The sequence below is a fragment of the Balaenoptera acutorostrata genome, chromosome 10 (assembly GCF_949987535.1).
Source record: "Balaenoptera acutorostrata chromosome 10, mBalAcu1.1, whole genome shotgun sequence".
Taxonomy (NCBI): Eukaryota; Metazoa; Chordata; class Mammalia; order Artiodactyla; family Balaenopteridae; genus Balaenoptera; species Balaenoptera acutorostrata.
Window position 1 is genome coordinate 68148075 of NC_080073.1, and position 18263 is coordinate 68166337.

General features: G+C 51.4%; 2 protein-coding genes across 11 annotated transcripts; both read left to right on the forward strand.

Annotated features, from left to right (window-relative positions):
* The first annotated feature begins 855 nt into the window (after positions 1–855).
* Positions 856–13639, forward strand: FANCE (FA complementation group E). 10 transcript variants are annotated; one of them, XR_009009540.1, is made up of 11 exons: positions 856–1317; positions 3792–4416; positions 4986–5030; positions 5356–5424; positions 5722–5865; positions 6281–6404; positions 6630–6708; positions 8067–8133; positions 10025–10150; positions 11684–11993; positions 13506–13639. XR_009009540.1 is itself a non-coding variant. In XM_057555079.1 (10 exons), the coding sequence occupies exons 1-10, from the start codon at positions 1070–1072 to the stop codon at positions 11783–11785; spliced, it is 1629 nt and encodes a 542-aa protein (XP_057411062.1). In that variant the 5' UTR covers positions 856–1069; the 3' UTR covers positions 11786–12407. The 10 variants fall into 10 exon arrangements, 6 of the variants coding, with proteins under 6 accessions (XP_057411062.1, XP_057411064.1, XP_057411065.1 ...); XR_009009539.1 differs by lacking the exon at positions 13506–13639 and adding an exon at positions 13165–13402; XR_009009541.1 differs by lacking the exon at positions 13506–13639 and having other exon boundaries at positions 8071–8133; positions 11684–12407.
* RPL10A (ribosomal protein L10a) lies at positions 13616–16134 on the forward strand. The gene is made up of 6 exons (XM_007197986.3): positions 13616–13685; positions 14034–14108; positions 14184–14264; positions 14619–14767; positions 15474–15646; positions 15931–16134. The coding sequence occupies exons 1-6, from the start codon at positions 13681–13683 to the stop codon at positions 16099–16101; spliced, it is 654 nt and encodes a 217-aa protein (XP_007198048.1). The 5' UTR covers positions 13616–13680; the 3' UTR covers positions 16102–16134.
* The last annotated feature ends 2129 nt before the right edge of the window (positions 16135–18263 follow it).

Below are 18263 nucleotides of genomic sequence, written 5' to 3' on the forward strand. Positions count from 1 at the left end.
CATTCTATTGTTCACTTAGTTGTCTGTCTCTCCTCAGTTGAGGGTCAGCAACAATGAGGGCAAAGGCCTTTATTTTGTTCCCTGCATCCTGAGCCCTAGGTGCTCAGTAAAGATTTATTGATTGAGTGGATGTGTGCATGGCAGCAGAAGCTGGGAGGTTGGAAATACAAGCTGACACCCAAAGGAGGGTTTATGGAGCGCTGTGGGGCTCTTCTCCCCTCTGCCTTTATTCCTATCCTCTGCTATGGTCCCTCCCTTCGCTGGAAGCCTGCCTCCTCCAGCAGATTTCCTTAAACCAAAACCCTGGGAAGTGGAGGCACTCTTGGTCCCTTATAAACAACCAGAGCAAGGCCACTTCTTGATCTTAGGGAGGAAGTTTACAGGAATGCCTTTGGCCATATAGATGGCATTAGGTTTTACTGCGACTCCATTCTCGGGTATATTAGTAGATCAAACATTTCTGGAGAGGACTGAAACCCGAATGATGGCAGTTGACTGCCTGTGGAAGAGGTGACGTTATGGTAAATTATGATCAAATCCTATGGCAAAGCCCATGATCTATAAGCAACATGGGCGTCAGCTAAAATTAAATGATACTTGGATCCTGAAGTGCAAACAACAGGATCCCTGATATCCATTCTGTACGCCCGCCCCCTCACTTACTTCAGCGATTGGTGGAGGAAGGAAGGTTAGGGTCAGCCGCAGAGGACCCGCTCCTACGCCTACCCCCGCCCCATTCTCTCTCTTGCATGACCCCGCCCACAAACCTATTTCCTTGTGGCCCCGCCCCCACTCTGGTCCCGCCCCGTCAGCAGATCTGCACTCGGCCTTAGCCCCGCCTCCCTACTGCTAGCCTCCTCCTTGCACCTTCCGGCCTGCCCTTGTGCCCAGCCCCAGCCGCACTTCCCCGTTCCTTTCCTTTCTGACAGCTCTAGTATCGCGCTCTGGCGGGGTGCGAGTCCGAGAGCCTCCCCGAACGCTGAGGAGGGAATGTGGCGCGCGCGGGAAGGGGCCGGCCGCAGCATCAGGGCCGGCGCTGTCGTCCACCTCCCTTTCCCTGGCCCCGGGCATGGAGGCCCCGGAGGCGGCACCGGCTCAGGCTGAGGGCGCGGAGCCGGCGCCCTGGGCGCACCTAGAGGCCCCCGCCCGCCTCCTGCTGCAGGCGCTGCAGGCGGGGCCCGACGGGGCGCGGCGCGGCTTGGGGGTGCTGCGGGCTCTGAGCGGCCGCGGCGGGGAGCCCTTCGGCTGGGACCGCGTCTTCGAGGAGCTGTGCCGGGAGGAGCCCGTCTTGGAGGGCCCGGACTGTCGCCTGGAGCTGTAAGTCGTCCGCCCGCGTTCCTCCTGCCCTGCTGGTCGCGGCGGCCACTGGCGTAGCTCGGGGCGCCGCCCGTCATCCTCCACGGTGGTGTGAGGCAGGGGCTGGCGCTACCCACTTCTCTAGATGAGAAGACCGAGGCACGGAGAGGTGAAATACATTCCCCGAGAGGGGGTCCCTGCCGTGCGCCCTGTGAGGAGGGGCCTCCGGCAGACCCTCATAGCGTAGGTACTGGGTGCAGTGCTGCCTACCTAGACGGAAGACACCTGCCCTCGGTTGGGTGTAAATGAATAATTATAAGTCAGTGGATTCTAATTAATTTTAATCACACACTTCCATCTCTAAAAAACTCGATCTCTTACCTCCAGTATAGGTCAAGAGTACACGTGTGTTAAAATACGTACATTGTCAAGTATACATAAATAGAAAATTTTAAAATTTTTATTTATTTATTTATGGCTGTGTTGGGTCTTCGTTGCTGCACGTGGGCTCTCTCTAGTTGCGGAGAGCGGGGGCTACGCTTCATTGCAGTGCGCGGGCTTCTCATTGCGGTGGCTTCTCGTGTTGCGGAGCACGGGCTCTAGGCGCGCAGGCTTCAGTAGTTGTGGCATGCGGGCTCAGGAGTTGTGGCGCACGGGCTTAGTTGCTCCGCGGCATGGGGGATCTTCCCGGACCAGGGATGGAACCCGTGTCCCCTGCATTGGCAGGCGGACTCCTAACCACTGCGCTACCAGGGAAGTCCCCATAAATAGAAATTTAAAACGTGGTAAATGACAATAAACATCTGATCATGCTGGCTTTATATTATCAGTTTTTCAAAGCATAATATACAGTTTAGGGCAAGATCGCTTACCTTAAGGATGGTGTTCTTGATAATTTCTAGTCTTTTGGGTGACTTTGAACTTTTTTCCTCCTCTTTATGTGGCTAAGAATCCCTACTAGGAGCAGAAGTGTCGGCTCTGCCATTTTTAAATTAGGTTGTGCTTCCCTTACTGGTAGTCAGTTTCTTTTCTGACATCCTTGTAAGCCATGTGTCCATTTTGTGAGGGTTCGTTTTGTTAAGAAAGATAATACAGCGTCCATAGATGCACTTAACTATCTAGTTAAGTAAAATACAGAAAGTAACGGAGTGAGGTGCCACCTTCAGCCTCTAGGGGGCTGAAGAGCAGGCCTCCCACTCTCCTTGACTACCCCTCCCTAAGAATTGGGCTGGACACTGGAATATGGAGGGCCAATCCATATTTTAAATATTTGTAATACTTAACTTTTTATGTTTTAGATAAATAGAAATAGAAGTTCTATTATTTTCTTCCCACACTCCATCTTGAATTTCTTTCAAGAGAATGGTCAAGAGAATTTTCTGAATCCACAAATTGGACGCTCTAGAAATGTTTACCCAATGGTCTGGCTCTTTCTGGACAGAGTAAGGGGAATGGAACTTAACCTGCGGTCCCTGGATAGAACTGTACTGCAGTATAATTGTTTTCTTTTGTAATCCTATGTATTTTATGCATTTAACCCTCTTATTCTGATAAGGGGGTCCATGCACAAAAAAGGTAAAAGTCCTTGGAGTAGGCTCTTCCCCACTTCTCTATCCCAGTATCCTCCACCACAAATTGACGATCTTTTTAACTTTTACTCTAGTTTTCTCTCTCATTTAGTGTTTTTTCTCCACACACAAAAATAAAAGGTTTCATTCCTCTCTCATATATCCCAAGTGCCTCTGTGTGTGATGACAAACAGCCCCACAAAGTCATGTATACAGAGGTGCAGAGGTGTGATGGGTGGTGGGCTAGATGCACTCATGACCTGCTTGCCACTCCAGCAAGCCTCAGGTCACATAGCATCTGCATGCATGCCTTTGTCACGTTACAGATGGCTACTTTGCTCTGTCCACAGCAGTCTTGCTGATCTGTGAACACTTATTCTCAGAGATTTAACTCAGTCAATAAATGTGCACCAAGTGCCTGCTTTAGGCTGGTGTTGTGCTGGGTACTGGGACACAGAGGAAAGAGACACAGCTTCTGCCTCTCAGGAACTCAGTTCAGTGAAAGGAACATCAGAGCTGGACAGATGTGACCCTGTGAGTTCCAGGGGACTGCCAAGGGGAGCACAGGGCTGCAGGCTAAGCATTGCTCAGTATTCTGGAGTATTATTTTTACGTAAAGTTTGGGAAAGGGCTTTTTTTTTTTTTTTACATAAAACAAGCATGGATCTATTATAGGGTAGGTTTCAACGTGAATTTTTGAGCTGAAATAGGAGATGTCGAAGAACAGGGCCTAGTGTAGTGTAGAATAGATGCTCACTTGTTGAATGATTTCCATGCTGTCCCCTCCTCCATCCATACTGACTCGCAGGTACTGCCCACCAGCGCCCCCGTCTGTCCAGTGCCATCTAGCCTCTAGCTCTACCCAGTCTGCCCTATGTTCCTTTCAGCAAGACACTCTTAACTGCTTGTTCTCCCTCTGCTACCCAGGAAACCACTGCTGCTGCGATTGCCCCCGTTATGCCAGAGGAACCTGATGTCCCTGCTGATGGCTGTTTGGCCGTCGCTGCCTGAAAGCAGTCTCCTCCCTGTGCTGCAGATTGTGCAGCAGGATCCAAGCCCCGACCCTGATCCCTGGCTCCGGGCCCTTGGGGAATTTCTGCGAAGGGATCTGGGTGTTGGGGTCTCCACTGAGGGAGCGTCCCCGCTGTCTAAAAGGTGCCAGAGACAGCTCCGAGGCCTGTGTAGGCAGCTGGGCCAAGGGGGCAGGAAGTTGAAGTTGCCCCAGGCTCCAGATCCTGAAGGGAAAGAAGAGCAGGAGGAGGTCGAGGACTCCCAGCGGCCTGGGAAACGCAGAAAGGAATGGGAGGAGGAGCCTGCCAGTCCTGAGGGGGGGAGGGCCCCCAAAAGGCTCCGGTGTTTGGAAAAGGAAGAAGAAGAAAGTCATGAGGAAAAGAGACCTGAACATGAAACTTTGGAATCCCTGGCCAGTGGAGGAGGTGCATCATCCATTAAGAACCAGCCTGCTTTGGGGCCTAAGCCCAGTGAGGCTGGTCAGAGTCTAGAGGATGCTAAGAGCCTACCTGAGAGTCTGGAGTTGCCCAGAGCTATCCAGGTACTAGGGTGAGGAGGCTGCTTTAGAGTGATTCTTCAGGAATGGGGGGTTTATACAGGGCAGAAACCTGTTGGGATACTGTGTCCCACTTGGGATGACTGTAGTCCGTGGAGCAAGGGGAAGGAGGTGGGGTTGAGGGAATGTAGTTTCTGCTCCACAGATTCTGAGGAGTTACTGGAGGTGGGAGCCCTTGACCTAATGATCAATAGTGTGAGGTTAAGGGTACCACGGAAGAGGAAAGGCTCTGGAGCTACCCCTGCCACCCATCTTATGGGAATGGGGGAATCATGCCAGCATCCAGCCTGTCCTCCCAGCCCAAGGCCTGGGTCTGCCCCCATTAGGATGGATGCAGAGAAGACAAGTCTCTTCAGTTGGGTTTACATAGGTCTTGTTGAGTTTGAGTTCTTAAGCACTTTGCAAGGTTTAGGCTTCATGTTCTGGCTCTCTTGAATCATCTTTGCCCGCTAGCGCCCACTGACCTGGGGCCTTCTCAGAGAGGGGGCTGGGTCTAGGTTGGGGGCCATGCTGTGTGGGTGGGGACATGGCAGTGACGGGGCTCTCTTCTGCAGGAACAAGTTCCCAGGCTGCAGCAGCTGCTCAAGACCCTCGGGAAGGTGACTGGCCTTACTCTGCTACCCATAACCCTTCTTCCGCCCCCTGCCTGGACCCCAGCTGTGCCCAGGGAAGCCCCAGTGCAGTGAGGCACAGGCTGTTTGGGTGAGGGGGTTGGAATGAAGGTCTGAGGACAGTCCCTGCAAAGGCTTTTCTTGGTCCAAGTATGTTGTCTAACCTGAGACAGGTTCTAACTCCAGGCAAGTTCCTCTCCTCTAGTAGCACCTTCTGGGGTCCTTAGCCACCAAGTCTGCCAATTGAAGGGGTGGCCTCAGTGACTTGTCACTGAGGGCTCTGCAGGTCCTAACATGGCATTTGCCTTCCCAGGGGTTGGAAGGGCTGGAGGGCACCCCACCAGTTGAGCTGCAGCTTCTCCACGAATGCAGTCCTGGCCAGGTAAGTCCAGAAAAACCGCCTGGCCCTGAGGACACGGTCCCTCTCTCCATTTAAGTTTGTGTTTCCCTGCCTCATGTAGGAATTTGGGGAGGGGATTTTGTTGGGTGTTTTGGTCTCAGGGGCAGGGGTGACCCTCAGTAGTTTCTTTTAGCCCTTGGTTCCTCCCCGTAGGGCAGCTCTCCCCACCTTACCTTACCCTGGAGTGTCCTGGCCCCGCCCCTTCTGCTGCCTGGTTGGATTAAGACAGCCCAGCAGAGACAGGCTGAGTGTCCTGGTGTCCTCCCTCCTCCTTGGCAGGTGGACCTGGTGTGTGCCCAGCTGCAGCTCCCGCAGCTCTCGGACACAGGTCTCCTGCAGCTCTGCACCTGGCTGCTGGCCCTTTCACCAGACCTCAGCCTCAGCAACGCTACTGTGCTGACCAGGAGCCTCTTCCTTGGACGGGTAGGTGCGCTGGAACGCACATGGCGTGCCAGGGACAGTGAGGGAGAGAGTCTGAACCCTCAGCAGGGTGGGAGAGGGGGTTCCCAGCCTTGCATGCATCTGCTTGTCTGGGGAGCCTGGGGCAAGGGAAGGGCATAGCCCCCTAGGCCATCTACCCACGTGGCATCTAACTCCTCCCTCTTGGGCCCCAGATCCTTACAGAGCGGAAGGGATTTGGGGTTTGGGATCAGGGATTTGGGAGCTGGGGAAGGGAGCTATGTGTCCTTTCCAATGAGTGGATCCATGTGAGTCCTAGATAAAAGAACTTTTTTTTTCCTCTGTACTGTAATGTGTGAGCCTCTGAAATACATGTTCAATAAACACTGATGGGAAGGAAGAAGAAAGAAATTAATATTTTCCTCCCCGTTGGCTGTAGATTCTCTCGCTGACTTCCTCAGCCTCCCGCTTGCTCACAACTGCCCTGACCTCCTTCTGTACTAAGTACACCTACGCCGTCTGCAGAGCCCTCCTTGGACCTGTGCTCCAAGCCCCAGGAACAGGTAATTCTGGAATGGGCCCCAGGCCTGGTAGCTCTGCCCTGTCTGTTCCCAGCACCCTTCACCCCCCGGGTGGCCCTGGCAGGAGCTGAGTTTTCAGTGAGTGAAGATACCTGTTGCTTCCCTGACGATGCCACCTGTAAAGGGCCAGGCATTTTGTTCCCTGCTAGCCCCATTCTCTGCTGCCAGCTTCTCCCAGACTTCTCCCCTCTGCTGTCGCCCACCCAGGTCCAGCTCAAACAGAGTTACTGTGTTGCCTGACAAAGGACGAGGCCCTGGAGCCGGACATGCAGGCTCTAATGCTGGGGTGAGTGTACAAGCTCCATGCTGGCCCCACCCACACCTCCTCCCTCTGGCCAAACCTGCTCTTGGCATTCTGGACTTGGAGCCGGCTGGGTACCAGGCCCTGTGCCTGAAATACAGGCAGTGGCACAGCCAATGCCCCCTCTCGCTGTCCTGAGCCTGGCTTGTGCGTTCCCACCTGTGGGCCCCTGGAAGTTGCCATCCCATGCACCTTCCCAAGCCCAGGGTTTCAGTCTTCTGTGCCAGGTGCCCCCGGGAATGCGAAGAGGCTGGTGCTCCAGCTCTTGAGTTCTTGGCGTAGTTGGAACATGGCGTAGTGTTTCAGAGCACTGGCTCTGGAGTCAGACAGACATGGTTGCAGATCTCAACCTTGCCTTTTATTTAAATGTGTGAGTTTTAAACAGGTTATTCCACCTCTCTGCGCCTCTGTTTCCACGTATGAACTCTGTAGTTTTTCTAGATAGTAAATGTGGTAATGCATATAATGACCTCGGCACAGTATTTGGCACCTAGTGAGTGCTCAAATATTGTTACTAAATTGGTGTTAAATTTGGGTATCAAAATTGGGGAGTCAAGATACAGATGTGTAGAAATAATGAGTAGGTGAGATCTCATTGGACACTAACGTGAAATATGAAATGCTAAGTATAATACGAGAAGGGGACAGTAGCAAAAATACTACCAGCCACCAGTTATTGAGCACTTTCTCTGTGCTTTAGATTTATTACTTCGTTAGTCTTCGTGCAATCCTGTGAGGTAAGTGCTGCGGCCACCTTAGAGATGGAAAAACTGAAGCTCAGAGAGGTTGAGGGAGGTGGCCAAAGGTCACACAGCCAGCAAGTGCAAAAGCCTGGGATCAAACCCAAGTCTGTGCACCCAAGAAGCCGCACCGTTTCCATGTGACATCCTGCTTTTCCAAACAAGCTGAGGACAGTAGGTGCAGCTGGAGTGGACCTCACCGTGGGCTGGGCTCCGCAGGGAGGTCTCGCCTTCTCTAGGAAGCCTCCTGTGTGTCATCTCACCCATCGTCATCCTCCTCTTCCCTGGGTCATCCTCCGCTTTCGAACTCAGGAGGCACTGTCGACTCCTGGTTATCTTTCAGGGGACCTTTATACCTCTCACTGCCAAATCCTTAATGTCAGGTCCCGGGGGTCTTGGGCTGTGGCCTTCCCAGCACTGAGTATGGGCTCTGCAGCAGTGGCTGCTAGATGGCCGCCAGCATCGGGGAGCTCTGACTACTTCCTTTGTTGGCTGGAGATCTTGGCTGTCCCCAGGGCCTTGCCCTGCCTTGGGGTAGGAGCAGTAGATACTCAGGCTCAGGTGGGAGGCTGAGCTTTCCTCACTGGGGCCTGTGCCTTGCAGACAGATCTTGGAGCTGCCCTGGAAGGAAGAGACTTTCTTGGTGTTGCAGTCACTCCTGGAGCGGCAGGTGAGCAGGCTGCCTTGGGGAAGAGTGGACAAAGAAGCGCTGCAGTGCTGTGGCTGGGTGTGCGGCTCCTGGTTGTCTGACCCCTTCAGTGATGGAGGGGCAAGCAGGATGACTGCCCTCCGGCAGGGTGCCCATGACAGTGGGAGGGTCCAGGGGCTTGAAAGGCCGGTAGCAGAGAGCTGACTGCAAGGTGAATCCCAGCTCTGCCTCTTAATAGCTGTGTGGCCTTGGGGAGGGACTTTTTGATGTGTGTGTGTAAATTTAATTTATTTTTTAATTTAATTAATTAATTTTTTGGCCGCACTGCGTGGCATGCGGGATCCTAGTTCCCCGACCAGGGATTGAACCCGTGCCCCCTGGAGTGGAAGCGCGCAGTCCTAACCACTGGACTGCTAGGGACAGTGCCTAATTTATTTTTTATTTATTTATTTATTTTTTTAAATTTTTTTTTTTAAATTTTATTTATTTATTTTATTTATGGCTGTGTTGGGTCTTCGTTTCTGTGCGAGGGCTTTCTCTAGTTGTGGCAAGCGGGGGCCACTCTTCATCGCGGTGCGCGGGCCTCTCACTGTCGCAGCCTCTCCTGTCGCGGAGCACAGGCTCCAGACGCGCAGGCTCAGCAATTGTGGCTCACGGGCTCAGCTGCTCTGCGGCATGTGGGATCTTTCCAGGCCAGGGCTCGAACCCGTGTCCCCTGCACTGGCAGGCAGACTCTCAACCACTGCGCCACCAGGGAAGCCCCTAGTTTATTTTTGAATAGGTAATAGATTCATATGTTCACAATTTTGAAAGCTTAAAATGATAGAGTGAAAAAATTTCCCCCAGCCACCCAGATTCCCCTCCCCAGGGCTAATCAGTGTTACTAGTTGCAGGGGAACCCTCCCAGAGATGCTGTATGTATATAAGGACACACGGTGAAATTTACTTTTCCCCTGCTTTTTACATAGATGGTAACACACCAAGCTCAGTGCTCTGCACTTTGCTTTTTTCATCTAACAGTACATTTCGGCAGTTTTTCCATATATCACTACCTAAAATTCTGCCTCATTTGTTTATAATGTAGGTAGTTGACTTAACCTCTTTTTTTTTTTTTTTTTTTTAATTTATTTATTTATTTATTTTTTGGGTGTGTTGGGTCTTCGTTTCTGTGTGAGGGCTTTCTCTAGTTGCGGCGAGCGGGGACCACTCTTCATCGTGGTGCGCGGGCCTCTCACTGTCGCGGCCTCTCTTGTTGCAGAGCACAGGCTCCAGACGCGCAGGCTCAGTAGTTGTGGCTCACGGGCCTAGTTGCTCCGCGGCATGTGGGATCCTCCCAGACCAGGGCTCGAACCCGTGTCCCCTGCTTTGGCAGGCAGATTCTCAACCACTGCGCCACCAGGGAAGCCCGACTTAACCTCTTTATGCCTCAGTTTCCTCATCTGCAAAAGGGGAGTGATGATAGCACCTACCACATAAAACTGGAGTGAGGTTTAAATGGTATAATTGGTGTAACGTGCTCAGAATGGTACCTAATGCATAATAAGTGTTTATTAAATCGTGACTATGAAGATCTGTTGTAATTATACTGCCAGTGCCCCCTTGGGACCTCACTCCTTTATATCTTCAACCACTAAGCCAGGCAAGGGATCCTTGCCCCCCATCTCCTAGTCTGAGCCTGTGCAACAGTGGCCACCATTATTTGAGACCTGTGTGCCAGGCTTTATGTGCATAATCTCATTTAATCCTTTTCACAGTCTTCAGAGTTTGACATCATGAACCCCATTTTATAGATGTGGAAACTGAGTCTCAGTTAAGTGACCTGCCCAGGGTCACCTGGTTAGGAAGTGATGGAGTTGGGAGTTGAATCCAGGGCCCTTTCTTGTGCTACTGTCCGATCTCCTAACGTGTGCAGGTGGAGATGCCCTCTGAGAAGTTCAGTGTGTTGATGGAGAAACTCTGTAAAGAGGGGCCAGCAGCCACCACGTCCATGGCCTATGCCAAGCTCATGCTGACAGTGATAACCAAGTATCAGGCCAATGTGAGTATTGGTAGGGCCATGAGGGCTGCTTCTGCTGCTCTGAGCCTGCCATGAGGGTATATGTTTGCCAGGGAGAAAATTAGCCTGGGAAACCACAAGTTCAAGCCCAAGACAGGGGAGTCAGACTGCTTAGGAGTTCATTCATCCAGCCAACACTGCTGTGGGCCAGATGCTATCTAGGGCATTAGGGAATCAACAGTGACCATATCACAGTTTCTGTCCTGGACTTGACCCTCTCCCCCAGTTAGTGAGAGGGGAGAGAGATGATAAATGGCTCGTTGTAATATCTGGTAGGAGCCAGGTGAAAGGTATGCACAGGGCATTTGATGACAGAGGAAAAGGGGGCAACTAAACCTTGTTTGTGGTTGGGAGTTGGGACAGGCTTCCTGACTCTTAAAGGGTGAGTGGTAGTCAAGGGCGGAGATGAAAGAAAGGGCATTCCAGGCAAAAGAAACAGTGTAAGCACTGAATGTCCCAGGGGATCTGCAGGTATATCATTGTAGCTGAGGCCTAAAATCCCAAGAGTAGATGGCTGTAGGGGATGAAGTTAGAGAGCTAAAATACTGAGAGCTGATGCTTGTAGCCCCTGATATGTTCCAGGCATCATTCTAAGCCCTTTGCATATGTTAACTCACTAGTTTATTCCAGGTGTTAGTCCTATGAGAAGATACTATTATTAGCTCCATTTTATAGGTGAGGAAATTGAGATGCAGGTTAAAGTAACTTGCCCAAGGTCACATTGCCAAGTCATGGTAGCATCTAATGGAGGGCCCTGTAGGTTATGGTGAGGAGCTTGGACTTTATCTTGAAGACCAGGTCTTCTCTTGGCTCTTAACCCTTTTCTTGGGATCACAGGCCTATTTGATGATTTGGTGAAAGGCATACATCCTCCCAGAAAAATGGAAATATGAATACACATCTTATGCACAATTTCAGGAGGCTCCTGGATCCTCTGAAGACCCTCTGTAGATCCTGGAAGGACCTCCAATATGAGGCATCAGAGGTTATCTCAGGGCCTTCAGCTGGAGTGACCTGATTAGATTTGTATTCTATAAAGAAACCTCTGGCCTTGGCAAGGAGTGGGGATTGGAGAGCGAAGGTACAGGGCAGAGATGGGTCAGGAGGTTGCAGCAGCAGGTCAGGGAAGAAAGAGTGGCCCAGAAGGAATGTGTCAGCCACAGTGGAATGTCTCTGAACCTCAGTTTCCTCATCTGTAAAATGGGAGGATTGTGAGGATTAAATGAAGTCATGCATATAAAGTGCTGCCACATAGTAAGCACCTAATAATTGTCAACTATTCTTAATATGGCTGACACAGTACGTTGTGCAGTTAGTATTTGACCCGAGGTCTACCTGAATCCAAACACCTTGCTTAACCATGGTGAGATAATGAGGATAGATTGGTCAGGGAGTCATCTCCTATTGTCCTTGTGTCCTGGATTTCTCTCTTCTAACTAAACAGAGCCCAGGGGCAGAGGGGAGAGGGGAGGGATCAGCTGCTAGAGTCCAGACGTGATTCTTCCTTCTTTCCAGATCAGTGAGCCCCAGAGGCTGGGCCTGGCTGCAGCTCTGGAGCTCAATACCACTTTCCTGAGGAAGTCCCTGCAGGCCGCCCTGAGACATCTGGCCCCCTGACCATCCACCAAGGGACCACCCTCCTGGACCTCCCTCATCAGATTCCCGAAGGACACTTCTCTGCCCTGAGCACCTCACCCTGCCCCTTGCCTGGGGATCAGGGCTGAGCCTGGCCATCCCAGGAGTCAACTGCCTCCCTGCTCCAGGCTGCAGAGAGGCCATCTGGGCCTCCCAGCCAGCAGGAAGGGTCTGGGGCTAAGGGGGCTGGGTGAGTTATATTACCAAGAGCTGCTGAGCCTGGGCTGCCTCCTTGTCATTTCTACCTCAGGCTGTGGGGACAGACACTTTAAGATAGGCATCAGACTTCCTTGATGGTCCAGCGGTTAAGACTCCGCACTTCCATTGCAGGGGACGAGGGTTGGATTCCTGGTTGGGGGAGTTCCGCATGCCGTGACATGTGGCCAAAATATAATAATAATAAATAAAATAGGAGTTAAGATAGGCCTCAGTAGGGTCAAAGCAGACCCAGAGTGGACGACAGTGAAGCTCCAGGAGCCCCGGGAGACCTGTATGCTTGGCACAAATCTCTTGTGCTCAAGTGTATGTTATGATCCTCTGTGTTGTTTCTGACTTGAATAATAATTTATCAGTGGTATTTCATAAAAAGCAGGAAGTTCAGTAATGTCTTATTAGAAGCAGTGCCTGCCTTCCTACTAACTCTGGGTGTTTGCTGAAAACTAACACATACCACCCCACCCCCACCCTGCTCAGTGACAGGGGCATCTTTTTCCAAGGGAAATGTTCTATGAGGGGAAGGTGGTAGAGTTCTGTGGGCCAGATCATGTATGATACCACCCACCCCAGCCCTATCAGAGCTGTCTGTTGAGTAGGTGAGGCTGTGCATCCTGCACTGGGGAGGGGGGCTTGAGGGTGAGAGTGAATCAGCCTGGAGTTGGGGAAGACTTTTGGGCAGATGATGGCCTTTGAGGAGGGATCTGAAGGGCTCCTGGGATTACTGTGAGCAGAGAACAGGATAAGGCCTATTGGACAGGAAAGGCAGAAAGGGTGTGCAATACTGTGGGTTTGTGTGTTCTACAACTATATTCCCACAGCACTTAGCTAGGCGCCTTGTTCATAGTAAACACTTAACCTGGGGACTTCCTTGGTGGTCCAGTGGGAAAGACTCAGGGCTCCGAATGCAGGGGGCCCGGGTTCGATCCCTGGGCAGGGAACTAGACCCCACATGCATGCTGCAACTAAGAGTTCGCATGCCGCAAATAAGATCACACATGCTGCAACTAAACATGCCACAACGAAGATCCAGCGCAGCCAAAATAAATATTAAAACAAACAAGAAGACACTTATCCTGTAGATGTTACTGAGTCAACTATCAGGTGAAAGTTCATCACAGAACCTTACCCGCTCCTCCCCACCGCAGGCTCTGAGGCGCCAGGAAGAGAACTCGACATTTCCCTTCCCACAACTTCCTCAGAAGCCGTGAGCCCCCGTTAGAACCAGATGATGAGGGAGAGAGGTCAGGAGCAAAGCCTGCTTTTGAGACGTGAAGCGGGTGCTAAGGTCAGGAGGAAGCGGCGCAGGAGGTTTAAGGGACAAACATGTCGGAATTGCACGCTCTCAGCGGCCGGCACGGGGCGGCGCCCAGGGGTGTGACTACTGCAGCTCACCGGCCTGGGCCCAGCCTCTTCCCTAAGGACCTGGGGCAGCAGCTGGTGGCAACGGGCGCCCGAGACCGCCGCAGCTCATGTGGTCTCCGCGCAGGTCTAGCGGTGCAACATGCAGCGGCCGCGGCGCCCCACCCCCGGCACTGAGGGACCCGACTGCTCTCAAGCGGGAAGCCGCGGGAACAAGGCATCTCTCGCGATAACCACGTCCTATTTGAGCGCATGCGCGAACTGAAGTTGTCTCTTTTCCGGTTCTCGCGGCGCCAGGGACTATGAGGTTAGTGGCGCTTCGAGTGCTATCCGCACTCATCCGCGCCTCCGGGTGCCCCCGTGGAAAGGGAGACACTACGGGCGGAATCGGGGGTCCTTGCCTATGCTTCGCCGCGGGGCATTTTTGCCAGGCTTCGGCCTACGGGCCTGGCGTTGGGAGTTCGCGTGCCAAGGCCGGCCGCCAGTAGGGCCCCTCTTCCCCGGGGTTTGCATCTGGTCCAGATTGCCCCACTTGGCGTCCGGAATTCCCGGGGAGTATTCCGTGGACCATCCTCGAGCCTGAGCCTTCTGACACCCCAACGGATTGGTCCACTGCTCGCTGGTTCTGAGCGCTCGTCTTGCTTCCTTCTTGCAGCAGCAAAGTCTCCCGAGACACCCTCTACGAGGCGGTGCGGGAAGTCCTGCACGGGAACCAGCGCAAGCGCCGGAAGTAAGCGCGGACTTCCACGGAGGGCTGCTTTGGGAAGCCGCGGAAGGTCCGTTAACTTTGTTACGCTTTTTTAAGGTTTTTGGAGACGGTGGAGCTTCAGATAAGCCTGAAGAACTATGACCCTCAGAAGGACAAACGCTTCTCGGGCACCGTCAGGTTGGCACCGTTCTAATCCCACCCAGCCCTCAGTGTCCCCATGCCTGTCTCCTCCCTTCAGGCTCTTGTTGAGCCCGAGGCGGCCAGGCACGTGTGGCACTGAAGTGCCCGGGTAGTTCAGACCCCCTGCTCCGGGCAGGCGTGGCTGGACGGACCCCCACCCTGGGTCTTAAAACAAGAGGGGAGGCGTGGGGAGGCCTTGGCTGAGCCCGCCGGCTAGTTTGAGAAGCCAGACTAGCTGTTGGTGAACGCGGACGCTCTGGGTAAGGCTCAGTGCTGCAGCGGTCCCAGACCCCTTCACCTGCACTTGGGACCCAGGGCTGGGTGTGACCTATACTGTCCCCCAAAATGCAGGCTTAAGTCCACTCCCCGCCCCAAGTTTTCCGTGTGTGTTCTGGGGGACCAGCAGCATTGTGATGAGGCCAAGGCTGTGGATATCCCCCACATGGACATCGAGGCTCTGAAGAAACTCAACAAGAATAAGAAACTGGTCAAGAAGCTGGGTGAGTGTGCCTGGTGTGGTTCTTCCCCGCCCACCCACCATGGTGTGGTTTTGTATGCGGGGTAGGGTGGAGGCAGTTCTCACTGGAGTGGTAGAACAGGGGTATTTCTGCCATTTGGATTTTAAAGTGATGATGGAGTAGAGTCATGACAGAAAGGATCTGCTGTGGTTGGTTAACTTGAGTGGTATTTTTTAGCCACGTGAAAATTCTGTTTTGCTTTGAGGACTGGATTTAATAAGGGAAGAAGGCCAGGCAGTGGTTCTTTTCTAAGCAAGCGAGAACTGTCACATTGATAGGTCAGGTGTTAGTACATTCTGAATTGAAATTTCTACTTAAAGCTCCCACTATTTCATTTTAACCTTTAGGTTATGTGATTTGAGCATTTTACAGATAAATAGGTTCCCCAGTTGTCGTGTAGCTAAAAAGGCAGGATTTGAAACCAGGCAGTCTTAACTAGTGTGAGCATTTTCCATTGCAAGATGGGTTGTGAGTCAGCCTGGACTCCTGCTACCAGGTTTCATGTGAATGTTGGGCCAGTAAAAGTCCAGAGGATGGAGATAATACTGGAACGGGGAGAGGATTAAAAAGACTCGGTAGCTGGGGAAGGGGTAGAGTGCTGGTTAGAGGCCACTTCTGCGGTTGTCTCATAGCCTTGTTTAGAGGTGTCTTCAGGGGCCAGGTCCTAACGGCTTCCTCCCTTTACCAGCCAAGAAGTATGATGCCTTTTTGGCTTCAGAGTCTCTGATCAAGCAGATCCCACGAATCCTGGGCCCAGGCCTGAATAAGGCCGGCAAGTTCCCTTCCTTGCTGACCCACAATGAGAACATGGTGGCCAAAGTTGATGAAGTGAAGTCCACAATCAAGTTCCAGATGAAGAAGGTGAGAAGGTCTAGCTGGTTGCATAGGCTGAACAGTGGTGAAGTTGACCCACGTTCTCCAAGGGGGAGCTCTGGTTTGCATTTCTGTGGACACTTAGGACCTTTGACAGTCATCTAACAGGATTGAAGCTTTTCATATAACTCTGGTCTTGGTCTGCGGCCAGAGCACTGCTCATTAGGTCACTGGAGGTCATAGGGATGGGCTATCTGGCTTGTAGATGGGCCCACTCTCCACATTCTCTTGAATCTAGCCACCAACCTGATTTGACCTTCCTCTCCCCACAGGTGCTGTGTCTGGCAGTGGCTGTTGGCCACGTGAAAATGACAGATGATGAGCTTGTGTACAACATCCACTTAGCTGTCAACTTCCTGGTGTCGTTGCTCAAGAAAAATTGGCAGAACGTTCGGGCTTTGTACATTAAGAGCACCATGGGCAAGCCCCAGCGCCTGTACTAAGGCACAGCTTAATAAACAATACTCCCACCATTACCACCGTCTCCTGTGGCTTCGGGAAGGGGGGGGTGCGTTGTGAGCTGACCTTGCATGCCACAGCACTGCACCGATGAGCCAGTGATGGGTAGTCATTTACTGCAAACAAGGCAGGGCATTCTTTCTGCCCTCAAAAGCATGGAGTCTTATTCAGATCTCCTGGATACTAATAGGGCTGCTAAACAAGGCTGAAGTTTTTCCAAATAACCCTGAGAAGAGCAGATCGGGGCCATTACCCCAGCCTGTACTGCTGCTGCCTGTTACTAGTGGAAAGGGGGGGTTAGAACCTTCACATTGAGGACACTGACTTGGCCCTTCCTTGGCAGCATGTTTAACCTATGGCCTGTATGCCAGCAGTTCTTAACATGGGCTTTTTGTTTGGAGGGCTTTTTGATCCCTTGAAATCATTTGGGGTCTTGGTCTGTAAGAATCCCCAGGTAGTTAACAAGTGGAGATTGGGGCTGGTGAGCCTGGGATTGGCTTCCTAGATGCTTCTGACTAGAGTGGTCCACATACCCTGAGAAACTGGTCTAGTATTTGCTTTCTTGACCCACAAATTGAGTACCCTTAACGTTGGGGGGTAGTGATTTACTAGGTAAGATATTTAGAAAGAAAAATTAGCAGACCTGATGATACTCTGATCTAGGGTCCCTGTTGTCTAGGGGAATTTGGCAAATGGGTGGAATCTGCCTGTGGAAACTTCCTAGGTCCCCTCCCTGGCCTGAGGAACTTCCTGTTGCAGTTCTTGCCTCCAGCACCCAGCACTGGATAGGTGGCTCTGGTGTGGTGGGAAATACCTGTGATTTAACCTTTGACTTTATTTTTTAAAATATTTATTTGGCTCTGCCGGGTCTTAGTTGCTGTACGCTGGATCTTTAGTTGTAGCATGGAGCTCTTAGTTGTGGTATGAGGGATCTAGTTGCCTGACCAGGGATCCAACCCGGTCCCCCTGCATTGGGAGTGCAGAGTCTTAGCCACTGAACCACCAGGGAAGTCCCTAACCTTTTTTTTTTTAATTTTTATTTTTTATTATTATTATTATTTTTTAATTAATTTATTTATTTTTGTCTGCACTGGGTGTTTGTTGCTCTGTGCGTGGGCTTTCTCTAGTTGCGGTGAGGGGGGGCTACTCTTCGCTTCGGTGCGTGGGCTTCTCATTGCAGTGGCTTCTCTTGTTGCAGAGCATGGGCTCTAGAGCGCAGGCTCAGGAGTTGTGGCTCACGGGCTTAGTTGCTCTGCAGCATGTGGGATCTTCCCAGACCAGGGCTCGAACCCGTGTCCCCTGCATTGGCAGGCGGATTCTTAACCACTGTGCCACCAAGGAAGCCCCCTAACCTTTGACTTTAATCTGCCTCATTTAACTTTGGTAAATAAAGGAACTAGAGCTGAAAGGCTAATCAAAGCATAAATAAAAATGCTGCACCTTCTCAAAAGAAGCTTTATCTGTATTTGAACGGTGAAGAGCACAAGGTATTCACCAAAAGATTTGTCATTTTAGCCTTCAAGTTACAACTGCAGGTAAAATAGCTAATCTTGTGATGAGCAGAGAATTTTGGTTCTCAAGGTGATAGGCCTAACTTGCTCCTCTGGTAATATAACCACAGTTAGGAGTAATGAAATACCTAGGCTTGTTGAACAATGTTCCCAATAGGTAAGGAGGGGGAAAAGCTGGCTGTGAAACTAGTTAGGATCCAATTTTACTGAAAGGAAAAAACTTTATGCCTAGTTAAAGTGATTGGAAGTTTACATACTGATGTTGACCACATTCAAAGCTGGGAGTTACGTGATTTAGGGGATTTTCTGAAGTTCTATGATTTTTGTAATCAGAAGGAGAAAGGCAACACCTCAAATAAGGCAGGAAAACTTGTGATTTGATGAATAGAGGAATATAATATAAAACGTAATTGACAAGTGAGTACATTTTATATCCTGTCTTACAAAGCTGAGTACAGCAAGAGAAAATAAAAGACGTGAGAACCATTAGGTGAAGGCAAACAAGCAGGCCTCACATGCTTGCTAAGGTGGGCCCCAGTGCACATTTGGTGGCCAATCCTGAGAGCCATAATGATCACAAGCCCTGTGAGATAAAAGCAAACCACTTCTAGAAGCCAGAAAGACAATTGTTTGCA

What these genes read in the sequence shown, in the direction of transcription:
- FANCE (XM_057555079.1), top strand. Translation starts at nt 1,070, where the DNA reads ATGGAGGCCCCGGAGGCGGCACCGGCTCAGGCTGAGGGCGCGGAGCCG. An exon ending in AGTTGCCCAGAGCTATCCAG is followed by an intron (nt 4,417 to 4,985) that starts GTACTAGGGTGA and finishes TCTCTTCTGCAG; the next exon opens with GAACAAGTTCCCAGGCTGCA. An exon ending in AGTCACTCCTGGAGCGGCAG is followed by an intron (nt 8,134 to 10,024) that starts GTGAGCAGGCTG and finishes TAACGTGTGCAG; the next exon opens with GTGGAGATGCCCTCTGAGAA.
- RPL10A (XM_007197986.3), top strand. An exon ending in AACCAGCGCAAGCGCCGGAA is followed by an intron (nt 14,109 to 14,183) that starts GTAAGCGCGGAC and finishes CGCTTTTTTAAG; the next exon opens with GTTTTTGGAGACGGTGGAGC. An exon ending in CGCTTCTCGGGCACCGTCAG is followed by an intron (nt 14,265 to 14,618) that starts GTTGGCACCGTT and finishes CCCAAAATGCAG; the next exon opens with GCTTAAGTCCACTCCCCGCC.